Source organism: Aedes albopictus, chromosome 3, assembly GCF_035046485.1.
Source record: "Aedes albopictus strain Foshan chromosome 3, AalbF5, whole genome shotgun sequence".
In the NCBI taxonomy this organism is placed as follows: Eukaryota; Metazoa; Arthropoda; class Insecta; order Diptera; family Culicidae; genus Aedes; species Aedes albopictus.
In genome coordinates this window covers 391,944,788-391,965,000 of record NC_085138.1, presented here as the reverse complement: position 1 = coordinate 391,965,000, position 20,213 = coordinate 391,944,788, and the positions used below count along the sequence as shown (strand labels likewise).

Below are 20,213 nucleotides of genomic sequence, written 5' to 3'. Positions count from 1 at the left end.
CTGTAAGTTTGTAATGAATCGGTGAAATTGGCCAAAAAATTGACTGGGAACTCTTTGGTGTATGTTTATTATGTGTGCCAAATTTCATAAAATTTGATGCATTACTTTTAACTATGGATGAAAAACAAACAAACGTGGTTTTAAGTATTTTGTACAATCACGCCCAATTTCCATTCACATAGTAGATGGTTTTTTCCCACTACAATTCAAAGTTCTGTGAGGATAATCATGAAATTTCGTAAGTAGTTATGACACTTATAGAGACACTTTCTTGCAAAATTTCATCAACTTTGATCAATTGGTTTGAAAGTTACTGGTGGTGATAGGGGTGAGTGTTAGTGAAAATGTTTCGTGTTTTTCATGTGCAAATTTTGCCTATTCATAACTTTCGAATGTCTCAGCCAATTTTCATGAAATTTTCACAGAAGGTAGTTGATTATGTGTATATTATGCCTGCAGAATTTGATGCTTATTGGTATAGTACTTTCAACAGTACAATCGAAAGAATGAGGGATGCTGAATAATGTCTGTTAAATGGGCTAAAATCACGGTCAGTCCAAATACATGTTTTGACTATAAAATTGTTGATAGTGCATCGATTTGTTTGAAATTTTGCCTACGCAAAACAAGTAGATTGAGTGGTTTGTGTTCAAAATTTCAGGCATTTACTTTGCCAAATTCAAAAGTTACAGCGCTGAGAAGCCAAACTAGGGGCTGTACAAAATTCAATTGCACGCGTTCTACTGTTTCATTGCTATAACAAAAAGTACTGAACCTATTCACATGAAATTTTGCAGGTGAAATGAACACATCTTAAGATGTCATCAGGCAGATTTTGAGCAAATTTTATGAATCTATTGCAGAGTTACAGCTGTATTTCTGTGTCCCGATTATTGCGGATACAGGCTTTAAAATATGTAAATATTCTCGGAAATTTCACTAAAATTGTTCAAATCGCTTATATTACCTTGATGCTTGAGCTCGAGGTCTCGACAGAATCAGAGTTTCTTTTAACTCTTGTCTTCTTCTTGGTGTAACGTTCCCAATGCAATGCCTGCTTCTTTAGTGGTCTAATAACCCTTCCACAGTTTTAACAGAAAGGAAAACTTCCTCCACCAATGATCATTTTGCATGAGTATACCGTGTAGCTGGCACGAATATACTCTATGCCCAAGGAAGTCAAGCAAATATACTAAGATCCTGGACTGACTGGAAATCGAACCCGTCATTCTCCAGATGGTCATGCTGGATACCCACCTCTGCAGCTGTGGCTTTTTGGCCTATAGGGTTTTCTAGTCTTCTACAACTAAAATCAATACAAACTGTTAGGTTGTAGTTTTCACGATTTCGTAGAATTGCGTTCATGTAAAACTCCTTTTAAAATAATCAATTCTTCTTCACTGTTACATCTTTCCAATAAATTGTATCCTATTGCATTTCGAAGTACACCGTCAGGTGATTTCGTTCAACCGCAATATACCATATCTCATTATAGAGATAGCTTTTTTTTTCTTTCGCGTCGTTGTTTCTTGGAATCAGTAAGCAATTAAGCTACCAGGGGAACCAGATGTTTTGATAAATCAAGAAGGTTCCGTACAGAGTGCCCAGATTTTTTCAACAGAAGGAATTAGTTTTACCGACAACAATGCAAAATATGGTCCCAAAGTCGTACATTTGTGTGCACGACATCACATCACATTTAGGATCACGTGCCACCTGGTACGGCCGTCATGCTGTCTGCGCTCCACGTCTTCTTGTGCGGATCAGTAGCAAACACCAACTTTGCAGGGTTGTTATCCGGCATTATTGTAATATGCCCTACCCAACGCATCCTTCCAGCTTTGGCCATCTTCTGGATACTTCTTTATGGCTCGGACGTTCGCATTGGAACATGGCCAAGCTCTCTTCAACTTAGTGTTCTTAGAGCACAGTTATTAACCCTTATGTGGCCGGCAGGGTACCCGGGTACCCAGCACCCATTTAAAATACACGGTGTAGAAAAAAGCAAAAAGTTTGCCGGCCACATAACGGTTAATTGAAGGGCTTCTTTGCCTGTTACGCATGAATTTGTACATTGTGTGACAAGTCCAATGGTACACTATGCCCCCCAAGTAACAATTTCTATGCCTTCTGCTCTCAGATATTGTTTATTGAGGCTTTGTCTTGGGTTTTGTCATGGATTTTAAAGCCCTTTTAGGTTTACTGAAGAAGTTTATGTTGCAAAACAACATTAACAACATAAGCAACTTCAAAACAGTGTGTAAATACCTAGAAGTCCATTGAATAAAACTTATATGTTTGTCTTTTCGTCAAGCAAAAAAATATTGTAAACGACCTGTTAAGTACGTATTAAAACTTGAACCTAAAACTTCTTTCATAGCCGCATGCATGTTATATTATATCGCTCTTATAACCAGATAAATTACCTAAACTCGTAATGAAGCAATAGAGCAGGGTTATCAATGGAGGCATTAAAGCAAGCTTAAGAATGTTACTGAAATACGATCTTCTTTTAATCAATAGATTCAATGAGCACCATAAACGAAAGGATAATCAACCAGGGATAATTATTCTTCATTCTTATTGAAGCAAACGTCAATGGAAAAACCGCGGGTGGGTTTAATTTTCCATCACCACACTAAGCTTCCTTCTCTAAGGTCCAATTGTGATCGGGGTTTCCGAAGCACCTGATGGATGGGGATTGCTTCATTTGTTCTAAGCCCGGCATCACAGCTGTGCTCGAATAATGACTTATTTTGCTCACAGCCGCAGCCGGAGATCCTGATTGATTACTACCTTGTTACTTACCTAATACTCAAACAGCTTCAAAAATACGAAATACCTTTAAAAGTCTTACAAAAATATAAAGTTGTTTCGTCCAGCGGTAATTTAGGCTCCTACGTTGTGTTATTTATGCCCCGGGGACATGACTTAGACGAACTACTTTGGACAAATCACGTTTTATTGGTGCACCACAGAGAGGCAGTGTTCCTGCTCTGTGGTGGTTCTATTGCTTACAACTAACATTACAATCATCACGCTGCCGCTTTTATAAGCTGCAGCGATAGTACGGACAATCTTTGAATGCGCATCGCCAACAAAAGTTTTTCATTTGTTTACATTTTTACGGCTAGCGGCCAAGCGGAGAGTTCTTAAGAGCATTCAAACTGAACCCGCTTTTCCTTAAGGACAGACTTGTTAGAATCCCAACATGGCCGCCACAATGGCCGACTTTGGCACCTACTCACGATTTCGAGGGCACAAATCTCTTCGTAAACAAAACCAGCGCACCTGATCTTCTTATTTTACACTTATTACAAGTGAGCAAGAACAGAATAATAGAATACTTTGTTGTGTGAAGCTTGCTTCTTGAGATTTGTGCGTTTAAAGTTTTGATGCACTGTTAAAGTGGGATGTTAAGAAGTTTGTCCTCAAAACCTAACAATGTTTAGGAAGCGCATATACCTAGAGAAACAGACGTAACACTTAGAACAAATTTCATTTAAAAACATCGTCACGAAAACTCAATCGCCCAATGCTAAATATACTGTGTTTGGCTGGGCTGCCACTAGATGGATGGTAGTGAGCAAACGTCAAACAGGAACAAAAACGATACCAGCGCAACGAGTGGTCAATCGACCTACTACTGAATATTTGAATCAACCGTTAAAAAGGTGATCGATGGGAAGCGATGAGAGTGTGACGTCTGTTTCTCTGTGCTTATGCGTTAGGAATAAATTGGTGTATGTTAGTCTTTGCAGCGTATTTATAAAGAACAGCCACTCTAGAACATGTTGTTTTAACCACAGACAAACAGACGTCCCACTCTACCCACTTCCCATCGTTTCCCTTTTTAACGATCTATTCAAATATTCTGTAGTTCGCAAATCTCTCGCTCATGGCGCTCGCATCATTTTTGCTCCTGTTTGACGTTTGCTCACTAACGCCATCTATTCAGTGGGTTTGCGAATTAGCATTGGGCGATTATACTTTTGTGACGATGATTTTAATCGCAATTTGTTCTAAGTGATACGTCTGCTTCACACTAAGAATGAATCGCAGAATTCTGTGAAATTATTCACCGAAACAAAACTGTAAAGTATGTTTCTACAGATCTTTCTGTGAAATGCAATGTTTTCCAATCCAACTGTCAAAGTTTCACAGAAGTTTCGGTAAAGGCAAACAAATTACCAAATTCTGTGAAATTTTTACATTGCGGTTCGGTAAACATCACAATTTTCACCGCACACTGCAGTTTTCACCGGATTTCTGTAAAACCATTAATCATTGTCTAATCAAAAGTGGTTGGTTTTGGTTGTTGTTTCATGAAGTGGAAACACTCAGCAGAATAACACGATAATGGAAGAAGTTTAGGATAATTTCCAACAGCAGCACGAAGAACTGGTTGGTAGTTTTCGTACCTAAGTATTAATTGCATCCTAATAATATTGTTTTTTGCAGCCAACTATCTGCTGTTTCTTCCGGATTGAGGTGCGTGGAACTTGGCCCGAATGCGTCACAACGATGCATCGTCACATCATATCTACACAACCACGTTCATCATACTAATGTGTGAATCATTATTAAAATTAACTCTGTATCTGATTGTGATTTAATAAAAATGTGGAATAATACCGTGAATAGCAAATCAACTTATTGAAAAGTCATCGTAATTTTGTATAAAAATCACCGAAAGTTCTGTGAAACCTGCAAAACGAAACAATGAATTCACAGAAAATCTGTGAAAATAATCACCGGAATGTTCGGTGAATTTGACAGATGAGCATTTTCGATTTTTACAGATCGTTCGGTGAAACATAAAATCACCGAACAGTTCACCGAAAAATCTGCTGTTGAGATTTCGGTGAAATTTCACAGAATTCTGCGATTTATTCTTAGTGTGTTGTCTGTGCTTTAACACTAACTGATCTTAAACAATCTTAAACAAACCAGAGGAACTTGATGACATTCATACTTTCCATCACGATAATCAATTCCTGCTTGCAAAGTAGGTGCACCATGTTGATGATTGGATTGTGATTTAAATTCATGGTTTTGCAAGGGGGATTGAAATTGTTTTTTTTTTTGATATGACAAAAACCTCAAAATGAAGTCGCCGTAGAGTGCAGCGAGCTTGTGATTCATCTTTCTTCACCCCCACACATTAGTACGCGTCGTCCCAAAACTCCGAATGCTTGCAGATCTTCTTCGAGCATGGTCCATGTGTCCGTAGATAGCCACCGGGGATCGGTCTTATAAGCATTTTGTTCATCATACATTTGGTGCGATGAGCGGAGCCAAAGAGCTTTATCTAGCTGAAAACTAGTTTTATGCCTAAACTATTTCAAAAATGTATCGCTAAAATTTGTTGTGTCAATTAAGAGCATTCAATATGTAACATTTAGGTAATGGATTTATTACCTAAATGGAAAGCAAATTTTATGCGTTTTCGAGGGTTTCAGGTGCTTTACGAGGGTGCTTCAGGGGGATTTCGGAGGCATTTCAGGAAACTTCAGAGGATTTTCAACGAGGCTTAAAGACATTACAAGACCGTTTTCGGGGGTTGAAGAGGGTCTCATGTGCATTACATGGGATCCAAAGAAATTTGAAGTGGGTAAGTATAGGTGGCATTTCAAGAATTTTCAAAAGGATTTTCAGGAAGTTCCCGGCGATTTCAGTTGTTTCTGAGGGTCTCAGGTATGTAAAAAGACGTCCACGGCGGGTTCAGAGAGTTTCAGTGGCATTTCAGGAAGTATCAAAAGATTTTCAGCGGCTTTCAGTGGCGTTACTGGGGCGTATTTGGAGGCTTAAGAAAGTCTCAGGTACGTTACAGGAGATTCGAGGTGATTTCAGGGGTTTTTGAAGCCTTTTCAGGAAGTTTCAGAGGATTTTCATCGGATTTCAGAGGCGCATTGGGGGATTCCGGGGCGTTACAGGAGAATTTGAGGGGGTTTAAGTGGGTCAACTATTTTTAAAAATACATTTTGTATCACTGCTCCCAGGTGAACTTCAGGCGGATTTCACTTTCGTTTTTAAGCGTTTCATAAACATTTCCGGCGCTTTCAGAAGGATAGATTCCGGAAGGGTTGTAGCTTTGATCACCTATACACTGGCGTCTCTTTTTATGCACCTGGCTGAGGGTACATAAATTTTAAATGTGCATCATTTGAAAAAGGCATAAAAAGAGGGAATGTTGTGCATAAATGAAGCTAGATTTTTTGCATAGAACCCAAAAGAGGGGGTTTCAAGGGGATTCAGGCGCGTTTCAGGAGATTTCAGGAGCCTTTTAACCCTTCAGGACGCGCGCCGTTGTAAAAGTACACCACAATAACAAAAAACTTTGCTCGTCGTATACAGTCGTGAAGGCGATGCAGTTTCAGGTGCTTGATGGCACGAGTCGCGTTTCGATAAGTTTCGTTGGCGCTTCAATGAGATTACTGGATAATGGTGGTAACTATGGCATCGGCGGTCAGCGAACGTTGATAGGGGAGAACAATGCAACCTTTGCGTTTCAGGCAGTCCCAACTGATTTCAGAGGGGTACCTGGACATCTTGGCCTTCAAGGGAGTCCGGGGGGTCAGTTGCGTTTCAGCGCGTCAAGGGGTTCCATGTGGCCTTTGGGTCGCTTCAATGAGCCTCAGGGTGAGTTCCAGAGAATCTTAGAGAAGATTTTTGGGGGGCACCAGAAGGTCTCAGTAGCGTTTCTCATGGTCATCTCAGGGACGTTTTAGGAGGTCTCAGAAGCGATTAAGGAGATCTCAGAGTCAAGGAGTTTGATGGGGTTTTCAGAAGCCTTCAAGGAAGTCTGATGGGGTTTCAGGGGTGTTTCTGCAGGCCTCGGAGAGGTATGCCCTTGAAACGCCCCTGAGATTTCCTGGTACTCCCATGAAGCACTTGAAACGCTCCTGAGATCTCCCGATACGCCGCTGAGACCCCCTAAAACGTCCCTGAGATGGCCCTGAGATCCCGTTGAATGCTTCTGAGACCTAATGGTACCCGCTGAAATGCCCTGGGATCCCCTTGAAACGCCCCTGAGACTCCTTTAAACGCCTCTGAGACCTCCTCGTGACACTTTGAACACCTTGAGACCCTCTGAAAATGCCCTGAGATCTGAGATCAAATGTGACTTTTATGTGGAGGCAGTGTTGGCACCAAAAACCTTGCGCCTTTATGTGTTTTTCAACCACCTTGTAATAAAATAATCAGAAACATTATGAACAACTGGAAGTTGCCAAATAAACAAAGATAAATCAACAGGATTTCCATGGGTTCCCTAACCAGGTTTCTAGAAGGATTCTTTATGAAATCATATTTTGCCAACGTTCACCCTGATGATCAGGATTAAATCAAAATTCAGGAATGATTTTTTGTATTGGGTGATTTTACGCAGCCGGATCTCACCGATTCCAAAAAGATGATGGTGGATTTATCACTCATTACTCCCAAGCAATAATGGCGCTTCATGACGAGCTCGCCGGGCATAGTCCGAATTGTGGAGAACGACCACAACGTGTTAATATCTATCACTCATATAGATATTGATGTTATCTTTCGGGATCTTATCTATATAAAATAGAAAATACCTAAACCAAAAATAAAAACTCTTTGAGATCGGAATGTGAATCCATCCACTCTTGGTCAATAGCTCTACATGAACCACTTCGGCTATATGGTCCCCTAAGTGACACGATATGATTAGGCAATACGCTTCCTCATTATATCTGATAAGCTTCAGAATAAACCTTGATGATAAGCTCTGCTTACCGGAAGTCCTGGCAGCAAGTAAGCATGTATACTAAATACCGTATACTATGTGAGAAATTAATGATATTTGACTTACATTGTCAAATTTGTTACATAAAACTCTTAACGTAATAATGAGAAGTTATGCTACGAGGAAGTAATAAAAAATCTCCATTCGTTCAAAAGCCAAGACATTTGCGTTATTTTTGAATGGCTCCTTTCCTATTACTTAAACATAAAGCTGTGCTATTCCAGCCTTGAACCGCAGTTCTAAACAGTTTTTCTTATCACCAGTGCATTTCACTTTTAACAACAATGCACGCATTCGACATGGGTCATCCGCCTGTGGACAGACATGTATCGTATGATGACGTATCTCACCTACAACAAACTGTCTACCACCAATCCAATCACTTAGTGTCTTAGTCAATGGGAAGACGACGACGCCATGCGGTGTGTCCGACCGCGCGCGCCGACGAAGAGCGCACACGTTTCACTATAGGTTCGGACGGACGACGAACTGCTGAGATAAGGCTCCAAATAAAGAGCTATTACGGGTCAGTCTATAGATTCATTCGCTGTTAAAATGATCGCGCTGGACGTCTGGAGCGAGATATTTACCGCAACAGTTGAAGTACGCTTCGCAGAGCTACCTGCTGCAACGGGGTAACACGTTTCGATTGTTGCACAAGCATTTGTAGAATGTACGTAATCGGTATCGGTTTGACTACCGTGTTGGTGTTTTTCTCGATACACGCTGGAAGATGTTCTTCAGAACGTGACGGCCGCCAAGGCCTGGAGTGGTGCAGCTCATTTCCCGATGAAGAAGCACGCGCCGAGTGCGCCGACTCCGAGGGTACCTTCTGGATGTACTCGCCGACCTGCTGCAACGTGAAGTGGGAGTGCGTCGATGGAGAGAACAACCAGGGCTTAAGATGTAGTGTTTCCGGATTCATTCCCGATAGTGAAACGATGATGTGCATTGATGAACCTACTTGTATTGATACTTCAAGTACTGTAGCCCCTACGACAACTACTACAGTGCGGATAACAACAACCACTCTTGAACCGACCACGGTTACGACCATTACTGCAGGTGAGACGCAGTTTTGTGATACATTTCCCATGGACGAGCCTCCTATCTATTGCGCTGGAACAAACGGATCATTCTGGATGTCGTCGCCCAGCTGTTGTAACGTCAAGTTCGAGTGTTTGGATGGCGCTTACAACCAGGGCTTCCGATGTAGCAGTCCTGGATTCGTGCCGGATCTCCAGCGATTGAAGTGCATTGAGGACAGTGCTTGTGACCGGAAAGAAGAAGGCCCGAGTGAAGATACGGACGGGTCATCACCGGATATTATCTGCTCCAACGCCAGTGCTGAATATTTGCCTCATCCAAGTGACTGTTCAAAATATTTCCTCTGCAACAATGGCATTGTGCAACAGCTGGAGTGCATGGATGGGTCCATTTTTAGCTACCAGTCCCAGCGGTGTCTGCCAGGAGATAAAGACACTTGTGAATTGATGGGTGCCTAATGCTATGATTTTTCGATATTTGTGATAATAAAGTGTAAACGTGTAAATACAGTATTTTGCAATCAGAATCATGTTTTGATAGGAACCAACCAGCAGCAAGTGCCTTGTAAAAGTCAATGTACAGTTAGATAAATGAATACATTGATTGTAGCCTTACTTTGTATCGAAATCAAAACATTCAGTGATTTGGAATGTAAATAGAAGTGCCGCGAATTTGAAGTAAAAAGTGTTTCATTCTTGGTGTCATCTATCGAAATAAATGCATGACAACAAACATCGTATTTCACCTTCGATTAGATATCAAACTGACGCGCACAATGCAATGCGTTATCTAATCTTGTTATGGCCAAACTATAAAACAATTATTGCCTCCCATATGTAGTCCCAATTATCCGGTCAATTGTCTAGGCAGTCTGTGCGGTTGACGCGAAGTTAGGAGCACTGATAACAGAATTGATTATCTTGTTAAAGGTGATTGTATATTTCATGTTCCTAATCGAAAAGAAACGAACATTTCCATGGCATTACTCCCGTGCAAAAGTTTGGGGTCACCCCCTCGAAAACATGGAAATGTTTTTCGGTCATATCTCAGTCATCTTTCATTTAATCCACTCGTTCTTATACTCTTTCGAAAGATAAAGAGTTAGATTTGATTCGTAGGTACTTTTCACAAATTTCATATGAAATTTTTAGTATGAAAAGTTTACCTAAACTTACATGTTTTTCCTAAATCTGTACGAAATATTGTTTTCCATGTAGTTCAAAATTGGGTCGACCAAATTTCAAAATTAAAGTTGCATTAGAACCCTATTTCTATCCTCTTTGAGAGCCATTCATTAGATTTTGACGAAAAAATTCATAACATAATTTAAATGATCGAGTTAGGTTTACAAGTCACCGTGCAAAAGTTTGGGGTCACCCCTTAGTATGCTGCATCGTGCAAAAGTTTGGGGTCACCTTCCAAATGAAGTCTGAGTCGGATTTTTATTCAAATCGTCATTGTTTTTGATGCAACTCCAATTCCTTCTTTGATATTTGAATGGCAAGACACAAAAATGGTTATGAAATGTTCATAAACTAAGCTCTAGACTAATTTAAGGTAGAAACGGTATATAAAATCCATATTAAATCAGCTAAGTTCGTTATATAAAGTGCGAAAGAGGATAAAAGTGAGATTAAAATGACTAATTCGTGAACTCTACCCTATATAACTGTAAGTGTTATAACCACAAACATACCATTACCCTAAAATCCATAAGTTTCAGCAATGTTACATATTTTATTTTAATAAATATGCCATATCAAAAAATTATCCCTTTGCTTTGCACCAAAACTCAAAATTTCGAATGTAATAGTACATTCCGAGAAATGTCATTCGTTGTTATTTATGAACATTTCATAACCATTTTTGTGTCTTGCCATTCAAATATCAAAGAAGGAATTGGAGTTGCATCAAAAACAATGACGATTTGAATAAAAATCCGACTCAGACTTCATTTGGAAGGTGACCCCAAACTTTTGCACGATGCAGCATACTAAGGGGTGACCCCAAACTTTTGCACGGTGACTTGTAAACCTAACTCGATCATTTAAATTATGTTATGAATTTTTCCGCTGAAATCTAATGAATGGCTCTCAAAGAGGATAGAAATAGGACTCTAATGCAAATTTAATTTTGAAATTTGGTCGACCCAATTTTGAACTACACGGAAAACAATATTTCGTACAGATTTAGGAAAAACATGTAAGTTTAGGTAAACTTTTCATACTAAAAATTTCATATGAAATTTGTAAAAAGTACCTACGAATCAAATTTTTTGCATTTTAGCCATAAGTTGAAAAAGTTTGTCTGAAACTTTTTAACCGATTCTGTTAAACGATAGCCTAGGATGTTCTGCAGAACTTTGTTGAAGACCGCAAAGCGATTCGATGCTTGTGGAAATAGTTATAACAAACGAATCGCATGCATGTGTTTATGTTTTAACATGTAAAGGAATAACAATGGCAACAAAATCATGATGTTTCGCCAAGCAATCCCATCGCTATAACTTTTTTCATAAGCATCAGATCACTTCGCGGTCTTCGACAAAGTTTTTCAGGACACCCTATGCTATGTTTTCACTTTACCGGTTACACAGTTTTAGAAAAATTCGAGCTTGTTATGAGAGAAATGCAAAAAAGTGTGTTTTCCCATGTAGAACCCCATACAAACTTCAAACGCGATGCGCAAAACGTAGACATAACCGATCGTACAAAAAATTTTGCACACTTATTTGGGTCCTGAAATGGGATAAAAAAAGCTTTGATCTGATGGGATACCACTGAATTTTTCACTTTTCCATATAAACGATGACCCACTCTAATACACAGCTAATCGCGTTCGGTAATTTTTACCGAAATCTCAACCGCTGAGCGTTCGGCAATGGATTTTTAACGAAATTCTGTAAAAAATTTCCAATTTTCGGTGAAAAGTTATCGTTTATCTGTCAAACTCTAACGAACTTCGGTAAAAGTTGCTACTTTTACCGACTTTTTCCGCTAAAACAAACTTAACGGTTGAGATTTCGGTAAAACATTACCGAAGTCGGTGATTTTTTCTAACTGTATAGTTGGGAATCTTGAATAGCAATGTTTTTTTTTTGTATTTTAAAATACCTCCACGTAGAATTTGTTTGCAGCCTTAGACCCCAAGAGTGTTTTGTGAATTGTTTAAGCTTTTTTTGGGCTAAACCATAGCTAACAACCTGCAATTCATAACCGTTTATGAATCGATGTTATGATAAGTGTTGGATACTTAACAGGTAACAGATCATTAACCCTTTATAAGGCAGTGGCAACTATATTGCCACCTACTGTTTTTATTTTTTTCTGTTTTATAACAATTTATTTCGAACTTTTTTTTTAGTTTACTCAAAATCAGGATTACTTACAACGCCTGGTATTTTTTTGGTACTAAACAAAGCTTAAACAATAATTTGGGAGCCATTTGTAGTCTCAAAAATAGCAAAATTTGACCGCGTGAAGAAAATTAGCTCAAACTATAGATTTGGTAAATATTTTAAGAAATAATCAAATTATGGGTTGATATGAGCTGAACTACACAGTTTAAATTATGGGTTAAGCCCTAATCCACTCTAAGATCTCTTTTTCCGGCTTTTTGTCGAAGTCAAAAGAAGAAAAGTACCCTAAACGGGCAGTGGCAAGAATATTGCCACCAGCGCTGGTGGCCTAAACGGGCAGCGGCAACTATATTGCCACCTCAAAAGCTCGTTTTTGGGGTGAACGGGCATTGGCAACTATATTGCCATCAGCGTTTTTGGGCTGAACGGGCAGTGGCAACTATATTGCCACCTAGATTTTTGAGAGTTTCTTTCAAATTGAAATTGTTTTGTACATGTAATCATGAGTATAATCATTTCCATAATAGTATGCGTTGATTACTCTTCTAGCTTTCTCGGCCTTATAAAGGGTTAATGTAGCCCAACCAGCAAAAAAAAAAATCAAATCAAGAGTAATGTATGAACATTTCCAGAAAATTTGAGCTCAGTGTATTCAATACATTCAGTACATTTGAAATACACAATTCAGATCAAAGTTTGTATGATAAAAATGGAGCTACCAACAATAAGGTTTGTTTCTAGCTAGCTGGGTTAACCCTTCCTTTTGCATCACGTTGGAAGCAGCTAGCTGACATATCTAATGTACGGTATAAGTAAAAAATTACCCTAATACCAAAGGAGGGTTAAGTCTAGGTCTATCCATTGATAATCTCGGATTGGAAGATGTGTCCCTAATGTGCATGCATGGTGTACGAATGCTAAAAATGAGAAATTGACATCACAAATCACAACTGCTGCGGATATTCTTAGATGAAAAACAGTACCTATCTCGAAGAGGATGAAAAACCAAAAACAAGAAGATCGAAAGAAATGTTCGGTGTAGCACAATAAAGTGACTTTGCGCATCACGGAACTTTTATATGAATCATTAACTTTTTGCATTTCAATGATGGTTTACTACTATTTTACTGCTTTGACTTAAAGACTTCAACTTTTGGCTCGCGAAATAAAAAATATAGAATCAAATATCCATGTAATTAAAAAAAAGTGTTATTTTAGATATTGGAAACGCCTTGGGGTGGAGCAAAACGCCCGCTGGTACTTTCGGGCTTGTAATGGAATACCCAGGGGCTCTATTCTACTCCATTCTACTTCTAGGCGTATCCCAACTGGGACAAAACCTGCTTTTCTGCTTAGTGTTCTTTGAGCACTTCAACTCTTATTAGCTGAGAGCTTCCTCTGCTAATGACCATTTTGCATGTGTATATCGTGTGGCTATTTAGCACGAAGATGCTCTATGCCCAAGATAGTCAAGGCAATTTTCTGTACGAAAAGTTCCTGAATCGACCGGGAACCGAACCCGTCAATCTCTGCATGGTCTTGCTGAATACCCACGCCTTTACAATTGTGGCTATAGGGGCCCTAACTCCATCTAACTATGCTTAGCAGTAATGAGAAGAAAAGGAGGCGCATGGTAGTTAATAGCAATGATACATAATGAGCTCCCAATTACTTGAAATCCATGCGCTTCAAATTAAATTATGTTTTGAATTCTGAAGAATGCAAGTTTTCCACGCTTTTCTTTCGATTATTCCAGTTATTCTTCAGCTTAATCGGCTTAATTTCAAATCTAGTTTATCTTGAATCTAAAAGTATTATCATAAATTTACTGAAAATGTGTGAAGGCGCTTTGTCTCGAGGGTGGATTACCCCACTTTCGATGAAGCTAATGTTTGTGTTGTTGTAGATTAGGGTCTACATATCATCTAAGAAAAACTAACTAGATGCTGTTTCTTCAACTCGAACCCAGCCAATATCATTTTTGCGGCAACAACAAAAAAGCATTGATACGCGAATAAATCACATTCAAACCACAAGTTCGCCCCGTATAGCCACATGTTGTCAACATCATGAAACTAACTATAAATTGAAAACATCACGAGCGCCACCCTGCGTCAACGAAGTGGTAACTATATGGCGCTTTTTTCCAAAAGTGCCATAAAGCTTCGCAGCCAGCCAGCGCAGTGGTTCGTTATTTGTGGCAACGTTTGTAAGCTCTTCCTCGTAATTACGTAGGTATGTACATTTAGCCTGCTTATGCTGTAATTCTGATGGTATGGAATCAGCTTGTCGATTCCCATATATACATAAGCAAAGTAGTGGAATTAAAACGGTATTTGCTCATCCTTTTCTAGTTTTTCTTTTAAAGTTTCATTCTTAAGTTTTGTTTGTTGCAAAAGTGAAGTAATAGTGGAGTTTTTTTTTATTATAACTAGTGATTCAAGGTTACCATATAGTTGAATTGGCAACGAGTTGTAGAAGGATCGTTTTTTTTTTTCAATACGAGTCGTACATTTATCTGAAGAAACTTGTCGATATTATGTGATATGATTATTGTTATATGTAACTAGCTGCACCCGGCAAACTTTGTCTTGCCTACTGCGTTTTTCGACGTTTCAAGTCCCTAGCCAAGTCCAAGTCCCCGTTCAAAATATATAAAAACCCAATTTTCAAAAACTCTAAATTTTGCCATGTTTTTTGCCTCATAAACCTTCCTTGGGTGAAAACTAACAGAACAAAACTTAGACGACCCAAATCTGACCATCCGTTCGCAAGTTATGGGCGGTCCCACGTATGCCACTGCATTTATATAGATATAGATTAAAATCATTCAAACTCAACAACAAAACATTTTGTTACACCAAGTTTCGTTCTGCGTTGTTGAAAAATGAATAAAAACACCTAGCAAATCTTCATTAAAAATCATTTCAAGTAATAGTTTAAAAGGCTTGTTCGACTCCAATGTTAACATTTCCAAATTCGTGAACAGATCAATGCAAACTATCGGTTTTTCAGAGATCACTTTCCAGCTATAGCTAATTCAAACATCTGCTTTCTAATGATTCTAAATACGTTTACAAAATATCATACAAAGTTGTAGAAGGACTTATTTTGAGCAAGTTTGCTGAAGAAACCAATATTTTATCTTTTATTATTCCTAGCCTATGATTTTTTGAAAAAACTTTTCAATTTCTAAAAAATGTTCAACTAGTTGTAACTTTTCGAAAAGTGCATCACATATTCTCAATTTTTTATTGTAAGTAGTTCAACTAGTTGTGTATCAGTAGTCAAAATTTGAAAAAGATCGGGCTATTATGCACGAAGTTATAAAGATTCTAGAAAAAGCTATAGTTATCCGATAGCCAACTTTGAGCTGTTATGTATATCTTCGGGTTCAATGATCCGAATACAATGATTTTGACCATTCATTACTTATATAATGAGCACTGGAAAACGTTTGACTTAACTTGAATTATTCAACAAGAGAAAAAATAATAGTGATTTCATTTATTTTATAACTTTTTAGTAAATTGGTCTATTTTTAATATGCATCCCATTACTTTTTTTAATTTATTGCCGACAGTTTTGTAACTTTTTTATGTGAGCTATAATTAGCATCTTGAAATTTGAAACGATTTTGAAGTTTTGAATAATTTGGTGTTTTATTTGAAAAAAAAAACTCTTATCGTTATAATTTTCTTTCGCGTATTGAATTTTAAGTTACAGTCAAATGGGGAAACTTGCTACACTTTGAAGCAATATCATTGAAAATCTAAACATTTGAAACATACTGTAAAGCATCGTTTACACTAATTACCACGAGCGAGAAGATTTGTATGCAGGACTTCATTTACAAAAATAGGTTGCCACCAAATCATGAGGTGCGAAATACATGCTTGTTGCTAGATACATACCCTATCTGTGGGGTAACTTGCACCACATAACATGAAACTACGTTAGCTACCATTAAACTGCACTAACATTCTAGTTCTTGGTCATATTATAAGTTTTTGATGTAATGTATGAAAAATGCTTTGAAAGGAAGTACACTAACCATCTGAAATATGATTTTTCATTAAAGGGTTGGTATTTATTACAAGCGAGATTTGGATATCACGTGCAAAAAAAAAAGTAAAATTGAGTTGAAATTTGAAAATAAGCATGTTACGTAATTAATAAATGATCCATTTTGATTATTTCTATCTGAAATATCGTGAAATGGAAACAAATTATAGAAAGTTCAACTGCTTCAAGTTGCCCCATAGTGGTTGTCGAATATGATAATGTTTTTTTACTCTACTTAGTCGATAAGTTTATCAAGCTTTTATCGTTCAGTTTAGCTTATTATTGGGTACCCTAACTGCAAGAGAGGTCATATTTTTGGAATTACCACAGGAGAGTGGTAAAGCACGATGTTCATACTTGTGTTTATGGCATTAAATTAGCAAACCGTTTTAACAGTGTACCCAAACAATAAACAAAGAAACAAAACTGATTTTTTTTTTCACTAAAACGATCTTTGGTACACAAAATTTTGATAACCGAAATGATGGAGCATATTGGCTTTCTTATTTATGAAAAAATAGTTCACATTCAATGTATGTCACCGTCTTGCAAGTAACACCGCTGTTGCAGTAACCCCGTTTGACGATAAGTCACATTTTTTTCATAGCTCATTACATAAGTCATAAATGGTCAAAATTTCATTGCATTCCGTTCATTGAATCCGGAGGTATAGCAGCTCAAAGTTGGAAAACGGCTAATTATACATTTTCTAGACTTTTTATAACTAGCCCGATCTTTTCCAAATGTTGACCACTGATACACAACTAGTTGATCTACTTACAGTGAAAATCTGAAAATATTTGATGCGTTTTTCGAAAAGTTACAACTAGTTGAACATTTTTTAGGAATTGAAAATTTTGCCTGTCCCGTTCATTTGTCTATTCTCTGTATGTTAGGGTGATCGGTGAATTCAGTTTTCATACAATAACGTTTCTTGTAAAAACTTTGTTTCGAGTACTTTTAGAACTATCAACGAAACATTTTTTTCCAAAGAGCTCAATGTTCTATCTCTTATAGTTAACCCTCCTAAGATGTTAGATTTTTCGCACCACAATGGCGTAGTACATGTTCAGCGTGCCTATCTGGGACATATTAACCTACTAGGGTTAAAAGGTTATATGGTTTTTCCTTCAAAAAACTACTTTTTTCATAAAGTCATATCTCAATAAGAAGTAAATTTCGCGTTTAGTATCATAAGGCGTATCTACAATGATCGATTTCTCTTCATCGATTTTCTCTTCGGATATTTCCGGGAAATACGATCAATATTTGGATGATCTCTTGGGATGTTTCGGCGAAGGACGACTAGACTAGTATGGAAAACAACAAAAACAACTGAAAATTATATGCCTGCCAAGCTATTAACCAAAGAGAAAATTGATGAAGAGTAATCGCTCATTGTAGATACGCCCGTATGATACTAAGTGCGAGAAATAGATTTTAAATCTCTTGATTGAATTGAAAATGTCGTTATTCATGTTGAAAAAACGACGCGAACCTTCTTGCTTGCAGCTTTTTTCAAACTTTAAAAATTTGACTTTTTTCATGGAAGCTCAGTTGTAACTCTGATTGTTTCGCAATACATTGTTCTGGGCACTTTGAGAGTTAACAAAACTCATCATTTTGTTGAAGGCGCCAAGTTTGTATCTCATTGGTTTTTAGAGTAACAAGTCAACAAAATCATATTTTCAAAATGCAATAAAAAGGGACCCACAGTTTTTTTTTACCATGAGAAGAACAGAGTACGATCTATTCATTGAAACTAAGTGATTGACTGGAGGTTTGAGTATTCAACTGCTGGATGCACTAGATGTTGGATTTCTCGGTTATGCTGCCGGCTGTTCGGGCTCAAAAGAAGTTGATCATCAATATTAATTTCTATTTCCGATCAGCCTAGGTAGCCGTGTAGTGTCGGTAGCAGTTGCTTCAACTGGCTAAGAATAACACTACGGACCGTCTGTTCAGGTGGTAAGAGTCCTCTAACAGGTGACCCCTAATTCATGGTGTCAAGCGGCTTAATGCGTACCGTGCCTAGGAATGAATGGTTAGGGGGGTCTAATAAAAACCTAGCCGCTAACGGTGCCTGTGGAGTACCAGGGCACCCTCCACAGTATTTTGCCCTTACTGTGTTAAACGGAGCAATGACGCAGTGGACCTTATTTGTCTCCGGGATAATCGGCTACTTTTTTTAAGTCTCAATTCCGAGGCTTAACAAAAGTGGGTAAATGTAGATTTTCATGACTGGAATCAAGTTTGTACAGGTAAACCTTCATCACACAAAAGTGCTTCTGCTGTGTGGAGTCGAAGGTTTAAAAAAGAAGGACTGGAAATGGCGCTTATTCAAGAGCCATGGTCCAATAAACGAAAGATTCTTGGTGTTCTGACACTTAATAGTAAACTATTTTATAATGAGCAACAAGATTCTCCCAGAACTGCTGTCTTAGTACGTAAAACGTTAAAATGCCATCCTATTACAGAGTTTATCAGAAGGGACATTGTTGCGGTCATGGTAGAGGTACCAACCGCTAAAGGTAAAACTGAGATCGCTGTGGCTTAAGCTTACTTTCCTGGTGATATTCCTGAGGTACCTCCTCCTGAGATCGCATCATTTGTTCAATTCTGTAAAGAAAACAACAAATCGTTCATCATTGGCTGTCTGTGACACCAATGCGCATCACACGGTTTGGGGTAGTACGGATATTAACAGTCGAGGTGAGTCACTATTAGAGTATCTGTCTTTGAACAATATAGACATTTGCAATAATGGTGATAAACCTACTTTCTTAAATGCAATCAGACAAGAGTTCTTGAATCTAACACTGTGAAATTCTGCAATCTTTGACAAGATCACAAACTGGCACTTGTCAGATGAGATTTCTCTATCTGATCATTAACACATAATCTTCAATTGGAGTGGTGGAGATTACTCTAGAACTGCATTTAGAAATCCCAGGAAGACAAACTGGGATCAATATGTAGAATTGTTGAATTCGCATTCAAACTATCGATTCAACCCAAAAGTTGGAATCATTTTCTCAAAGAGTAAATGAAAGTATCATCAATTCCTTTAACAGCAGTTGTCCCACCATACAATCGTCTTCTACTAGCCTTCACATATCCAACTCCCGACAATTCATTTTGAAAATGCTGGAATTTCGTCAATTTTCATCCGATTTTTTTTAAATCACCCATAATTGATCATAAATTGGTGCAAGTTCATTACACTCAAGTGGTCATGTAATATCCGGAACCATTTTGGAGATATTCTGGATTGTACTGGGGTCAGGGGGTGGGGGAGTTGTCTGTTTTGCCAAATGACCAAAAGTGATTATTTCGTGTGTTATTGTGTTTGAGAGGCCCTCGCGGAACCTGTTTCAGGTGTTCCGGAGCGGCCATATCAGTTGCTTCATACTTCAGTCAATTTTTCAGCCCCATTCTCTTGAAGTCATGAAGTTTGATAAGTCGCACGGCATGTTTTAGTTGCAAACCAAAAATGTCCCCGATGTCACCCCCGTGAAACCTATGCTAGATGTTCCGGGGTGGCCATATTAGTTGATACAGACTTTAGGGTATCGTTTCTGACTCAGTCATTCGAAATTATGAAGTTTGATATGTCGCACGACATGCTTTCGATGAAAATTAGAAGTCCAATGAGGCCCCCGCCGAACCTGTCACTGTGATCCGGATGGGTCAACCTGTTCAAATCTGCTTATCGCAGTTGTGTTTCATTGTTTGCAATGAAAATTCCGCTGAAACTCGATGGTTCAAACACAATAACACACGAAATAATCATTTTTAGTAATTTCGGCACCCTCCCTGACCCCAGTACAATCCGGAATATCTCCCGAATGGTTCCGGATATTGCATGGCCACTTTGGTGTAATAAACTTGCACCAATTTATGATCGATTGAGGGCGACTTCAAAAAAGTTGGAAGAAAATTGACGAAATGCCAGCATTTTGAAAATTA

At 38.3% G+C, this 20,213-nt stretch overlaps 1 protein-coding gene and 1 long non-coding RNA gene across 2 annotated transcripts; both read left to right on the top strand.

Annotated features, from left to right (window-relative positions):
- Nucleotides 1-4,010: 4,010 nt before the first annotated feature.
- Nucleotides 4,011-4,687, top strand: LOC134291895 (uncharacterized). The gene is made up of 2 exons (XR_009999336.1): nt 4,011-4,404; nt 4,462-4,687. It is a non-coding gene; the product is annotated as an uncharacterized LOC134291895 (long non-coding RNA).
- A 3,758-nt stretch (nt 4,688-8,445) lies between these two features.
- On the top strand, nt 8,446-9,279 carry LOC109410552 (uncharacterized). The gene has a single exon (XM_019684083.3). It carries the CDS (start codon nt 8,446-8,448, stop codon nt 9,277-9,279), a length of 834 nt encoding a protein of 277 aa, XP_019539628.3.
- The last annotated feature ends 10,934 nt before the right edge of the window (nt 9,280-20,213 follow it).

Coding starts and splice junctions, on each gene's coding strand:
- LOC109410552 (XM_019684083.3), top strand. CDS start 8,446: ATGTACGTAATCGGTATCGGTTTGACTACCGTGTTGGTGTTTTTCTCG.